Genomic DNA, 6,353 nt, shown 5'->3' with positions numbered 1-6,353 from the left:
GAAATAGCTACTACTGTTATTACTTAAAATTATTTCTAATTCTTGAATAACACATTGTAGCAGCCCGTATAGCCTATGGCTAGGAGGAGAGAGTTATAAGAAATACCTGTAATGGAACACCTTGGTGGAAAGGGCACGGGGAGGGATTTAGCACTCCAAACAAGCATGAGAGCTCACGAGATGAGAGCATTGGTGAATTGGCAGCCTTATATTAGTCTGGAGGAGAAGGCATGCGCATTCTATCACAGACACGCTTACTCTGACTCTGTCTCCTCTCCTGCCTGCACAACGCCAGCATGGTATCTCTCTGCTAAAGACTAAGATCTATGTGTTCTAAGAAGACTGCCTTACTCTAAGATCTCTCTCTCTCTGTCTATCTAAAGTAGATAGCCCTCAAGCACCTAAGAGAAACTGTTCCTGAGCAAGGTAGCTTAGCAGTTCACATATGGAACTTACCTAAGCCTGAGACTTGGCCAGTCGAGGCCCTGATAAGTGGTGTCAGAAGCAGATCCTGATGAGATGAAATCTTCAAATTATATGCATGTATAGATATGTAAAGTTAAAGGAAAATAACCAGAATAATACACACCAAACAAAAGCGATCATTCTAGGAGAGGGATATGACATGAGGGAAGAAGAGAGTCCTTTTAAAATTTTTAAAAATTTAAATTTCAGTGTTATTAGAACTTTTAAAAACATTAATGAACATATGTATTCAAATGAATTATTTATGGAACTAAAAATACTTTTTTAAAAGACGAGATCTTTGTAGAATGTGTTACGAGGGGTGGGCCCAAGTGCAGTTGTTTTCATAACTGGCTATTTTCTGTTGTGTTTTACAACTTAACTTACAGTGGTCAGTCTCCCTCGGCCTCAGGGAGCAGGGTGAGTGGTCAGATTTAGCCAGTTGTGGAGGAGGCAGGAAGCAGGGCGTCAGGCTGCAGGCAGAGTTAAGGTAGGACAGATTGGAGTTCAGATCCTGGTTGGGGATGGTTAAGAATGGGCGCCAGGGTCGCCAGGAGAAGCTCCCCAAAGCTCCAGGAGCCTTCACCAATTGTTCTCTTAATGAATAGACAGTGCTTTGATAATTTATTTTTTTTGCTAAGTGGCTGACTTCATCCTGGGGTACTTTTACAAAACTCTAGATTGCTTTAATAGGACAGACGACAAATTGTTTCCCACCTGTGGGTTTTAACTCCACGCCAGCCTCGCTTGGTTTTGCCTGGCTGTATCGTGTGAACAGAAAGGAGGTTGGAATCCTGAAAAGTTGCTTTAGCCAAATCCTGTGCACAAAGGAGGCTTGTTCAGGGTTATGCACATCGGCTTTGGAGGAGTTTAATTCATCAACTCACATCTCTGCCTTTCAAATCCTCGCTCTAGCCATCCTGTGTTTCTCTGTGTCTCTTGGAGGGCCAAGTGGTAGGGAGCATAGGCACTGCTGGTCTACCCCACTGAGGCCTGTTCGGCCGGGTAGATGCAGGTTCTAGTAATCCTAAATGGACACCCATAATGAACTAAAAATAGAAAGGCATGATTTGTGACTGTGTTTGGCCACGGACACGTGGAAAGTGCACCAACACAAAATTCGGCAACTGGAACGATAGCTTCCTTTCGGTTAGTCGCCTCCTCACCTGCAAGCAAAATTTCCTGAAAAGTTCCCGGCATGGCCTGGTGTGTGCCCTGACCTAACAGGGGTGAAGCCTGGAGCGCACAAACCAGTCCTGAAACTTGCTCCCTGATGGTAGATATATTTTCCCTGGGGACAGCAGTAACTCTGAGCCCTGAAAAGTGCAGTTTGATAAGCTAAATGACATTCTAGCCCCTGGGAAGACTTGTGGGGAATTTGTTTCATAGGGCCTGGAAGATTCTAGTGCTGCCCGAGGAGAAGCTCTAAGCTGTATGTGTTGCCCTGTGCTGCTGGGCAACCGGTGGCATTTGCCACCAATGTGAGCGTGTGGCCGCCGTTTTCTTCATTTTCGTCTCATTCTGTTTCCCTTGACAGGGCAATTTGGTTTTGATGCTGCGCCAGGAGCCTTCGGACAATGAGTTACTGGAGCTCGGAGAAGAGGCGCTGTGTGCAGTACCGCAGGCACTTTCTGGCCGACAACAGCGTGTTTCACGGTGAGCGGCTCCTGTTTCTGTGCAGTTGCATCTTTTGTTCTGTTTCCGACGCACTTTTATTCCAGCATTCTGGATGCAAAGGCGGTACACTTGCTGGAATGAACCAAGAGCTCGAGTTAGCTCCTTTCTGGATAATTACCCGAGAAGTCTCCATGGCGCGCGTTACACACAGTTGCAACCACTGTGCCCCACCTCCACAGACAGCAGTGACTGTGTCATCTCTTTACATCAGTACCTTCCCTCTTCTCCTACCCTGTCACCTCCGGTGATATCCCTTCGTGACATTTGTTATTTTGGCGTCAGCCCATAGTAAGCGATCAGCTAGTATTTGTGGGTCTCCAGTCTGTGCTTATCAGTATGGTAAGAGGCTTCCCAGGGGCTTATGGCCGCCTACTTCACACACTTACTGAAAAGAAGTCCACCACTTTTATTGCCGTCTTTTGGAGCAGTAACACTTCTCTGCATATCAGGCCACCTGTAGAAACAGAACAGACCCGTTGACAGCATTTCACCACCATCACTACGGGGGAATTACTGCAGCCGAATCAGAGAATAATCAATATTAGTCGTTTTTGCAGCAATCTGAGATGAATTGCCTTTAGCCTGCTAGTATCTGTTTGTTTAGTGGTATGCTGTCAGGGATAAGCGTTATCAATGTCCTTGAGTGAAGTTGACTTAAAAGGTAAAGATTTATGTGGAACCAGAAGTTTTGGAGTGATCGCCATCAGAAGCTGGGGGAACCGGGGAGGGAGGAGATAGCTTATGGGGAGCAGCGTGCGGCTTAACAGTCTAAGCTGCTTCCGCCTGTCTAAGGTTGGTTGGTTCTAAGGTCGTCTCCATTTTTGTGACATGCTTACTGTTTATTATTGCCTTAAAGATAAGAAACTTGACCTTACTTTATCGAGCACTCCTGTGTTTACAGTGTTTCTCCAACATTCATTTTATACCTTCACCATCAGACCTTCCGAGGTAGAAGGTGACTTCACTTTCTAGACGGAGAAGGAGAAACAGAGATAAAATGACCACCCAAGCTGACGTAGCTAATCGTGTATTGTCAAGGTCAGAAGGAAAGTTCCTGCCTCCAGCGTTTCAGGCTGGCTCTCTTGCCCCTGCGTTGGTGAAGAGCCCTTGACAGAGGAGATGGGGAACCTGACTTAACACCGTGGTACTGATGAAGTTGCACTTCGCTTTTCTCTGAACTTCATCCTAGGTCCTGTCCATTGTCTCATCTCTCACACGGGGTTTGTTATGTGGTATTTTCTGTTACAACTTTGTCTGGATTAAGAAAAGTAGTTGGGCCAGGTGCAGTGGCTCATGCCTGTATTCCCAGTACTTGGGAGGCTGAGGAGGGAGGATTACCTGAGCTCACAGGTTGGAGACCAGCCTGAGCCAGCTCCAGATCTTGTCTCTAAAAATAGCTGGGCAACGTGGAAGGTGCCTGTAGTCCCAGCTACTTGGGAGGCTGAGGTGAGAGAATCGCTTAAGCCCAAGTGTTTGCAGTTGCTGTGAACCGTGATCCCATGGCACTCTATCGAGGGCAACAAAGGGAGACTCTGTCTCAAAAAAAAAAAAAAAAAAAAAGAAATTAAAAAGTAATTGAAGAATAATAGGCATTAGCTTTATTTTATGCCAAATTAAAAAAATTCAGACTTAAACGCCTTAAACTCATTGTTTTCAGTACTTTAGAATGTCTTTATCCAGAGATTTCTAAGTGTGTAATTTAAAAACAATTTCCTGTATATTTTTATGGTTATAGTTATTTTTATAGTTAAATTACTGATCACTATGCAAAGGGCTTGACGAACACTGTCAGACTGGACAATTTCAACATCTTTGCAATAGCTGTTAGTCCTAAGGGGGAACTAGAACTTGGGGAGGTTAGGAAGGAATGACCTGAAATTCAAACTCTGATGAGCCCAACTACAAAGCCTCATCATTTCTCTTCTTCCAAGGTGCCTTCTCCATTTTAATAGAAAAATTAACATTCTGGGGCAGTGCCTGTGGCTCAGTGAGTAGAGCGCCAGCCTCATATACTGAGGGTGGCGGGTTCAAACTCAGTCCCGGCCAAACTGCAACAAAAAGTAGCCGGGCGTTGTGGCGGGTGCCTGTAGTCCCAGCTACTTGGGAGGCTGAGGCAAGAGAATCACCTAAGCCCAGGAGCTGGAGGTCGCTGTGAGCTGTGTGACGCTGCCAGGGCACTCTACTGAGGGCAATAAAATGAGACTCTGTCTCTGAAAAAAAAAATTAACATTCTGAGAAGTTTAAGTTCTACTTGACAGTATTTGCTTTATTATTGACTGGCATGTGATCTTAGGCAAGTTATATGACCTTCAGTAACTCGGTTCTATTTTCTGTGAAATAAACGTACTGACCTTTACGATTCTGGGGACTCTTTCTAGTTCTGATCTCTGAGATTCCATTGAAGTATTTCTTAGAATGACAATTACTGTATTTCAAGAGCTATATTTTCACTTAACACAAGAGACACAAGGGGGCACTATAATATTTAAAATCTGAATTGGTTACTTCACTGCATTCAGGAATTACTTTTTTGAAAGGATTTAGAGATAGTAAATCCAAGATTAAAAGGGTCAAAGTCAATTAGAATTATAATTCCACTCATTTATAATACAGCCATAGCTTTATGTATTTCTGAAAGAGTAAATTATCATTTTGGATTTCCATGGCTAGGGATATGCTGTAATTCAGGAATGGAAGATGCCTTCTGCTTTCCTCTGCAGAAATTAATGTCTGTTAAAGATAGGCATTTACTTAACTTAAGAAGAGAAATCTTGGGGTATTTTAAACCAAAGGCGTTGCACTGATAACAACTTGGTGGAGGATTTCGGAACATTTCTGGGAGAAGAGAGAGCGCGGGATATGTGGAGTTGGAAATGCCAGAGTCCAGTTGCAGGGCTTCTGGAGCATGGTCTGATCTGACTTTGTTTACTGACTTGGCCTCGCCTTGTTTGTGTTGAAAACTGTCCTTCTATAACCAGACCAACCCAAAGACACAAAACCTCTTCCCTTAGAACAGAAAAGAACCAAGATAACAGACTTTTGGAAAATGCAGACTTGGATGTGCAAATTGTGCCTGCCAGATTCTCTTTCTCCAGACAGACTTAGGCACTGTTCTCAGGAGAAAAAAGCCACATGAAATGAGAACTCTGTGGGCTAAAATGGTCAATAGAAGTAAAAATAAAAATGGAACATTTGTGTAGCTTCACAGTTCGTAAAGCATATTCGGAGCCTCATCTTCTGCTTCTAGGAGTGGAATATTCTCATTGGAAACGATTTAGAATATTGCCCCATATCCCACAACCCAAAGAGAGAGGGACTATTAAACCCCCCGGGGATGGTCTGTCTCTGACTGGGCTTCTGGCTCCTCTTTCACCTTCACAGCACTTCTGATGTAGCAAGGAATTAGCTGGCAAAGTTCGGAAATGCTGTCTGCGGGCTGACAGAAACGGCCTGCGTGAGTTCTGTGTTCAGTGACGAGAACTCTGTTCGGAATGATGAATTTTTATATTTCACTCCTATCTTTTGCCCAGATTTTTAGGGAGCCTGTTGAATCCAAACAAGATTAACAATCTATCAAAGAAGCTGATTGCTGGGGTTTTCCCTGTGTGATCATTATTCTTTTGATATGTTCGTAGTAAGAAAAAAACAAAACTTGGGCAAAAAATGTTTTAGGCATATGAACTCTACCTTAATGGTTTGTACTTTTGTGAATTATCCTGATTTGAAAACTACCTTTAGTTTCAGCTATTTCTCTTGCTTTCAGTGATCGCAGTATTTCTTTATGACCCGGAACGTAGTCTTGGTTCTTAAACCAACAATCAGTGGATTTGCAATTAATGCGTGCAATTTCTTATGTACATAAGCTTTTCCAAACATTTGAGCTCCTTAATGAAACATGGTTGAAGGTGACTTGGTGTTTGTTTGCACACACTGCCAGTTATAATTGTCATATTGGGAAAATGTTAATTGCTGTCTTGTAAGTTATTATGGTGTCATCCCAACTTCTCGTTTCTGTCGTTATCCTGATGTGAAATGAATATTTCTGAGTGACCATCACAAATTTAGACTAGAAAACTTTTTTGAGTTGAATTATGAGTATCTCATGGGATAAAGTTAAGGGTAGTTAACTTTAAAGTTAAATATTTTTTCAGTATGACTTCAAAAAGTTGCCTTATATATGCTTCTACTTTGTTTCACAACTTCTTTCTTTT

The 6,353-nt window shown here is 42.9% G+C and overlaps 1 protein-coding gene across 1 annotated transcript in view; it reads left to right on the top strand.

Annotated features, from left to right (window-relative positions):
- The window catches only part of PLCH1 (phospholipase C eta 1), a 220,113-nt gene that overhangs the window by 29,521 nt on the left and 184,239 nt on the right, over positions 1-6,353 (top strand). Inside the window, exon 2 of the mRNA XM_012807817.2 lies at positions 2,003-2,121. Coding sequence (XP_012663271.2) covers positions 2,043-2,121 — 79 coding nt within the window. The 5' untranslated portion in view covers positions 2,003-2,042. The remainder of the gene's footprint in view (positions 1-2,002; positions 2,122-6,353) is intronic.

The sequence above is a fragment of the Otolemur garnettii genome, unplaced genomic scaffold (genome assembly GCF_000181295.1).
Source record: "Otolemur garnettii isolate 467f Iridium unplaced genomic scaffold, OtoGar3 scaffold00076, whole genome shotgun sequence".
NCBI lineage: Eukaryota > Metazoa > Chordata > Mammalia > Primates > Galagidae > Otolemur > Otolemur garnettii.
Note: the sequence above shows the minus strand (reverse complement) of the source record. Positions and strands in the feature narration are given on the sequence as shown.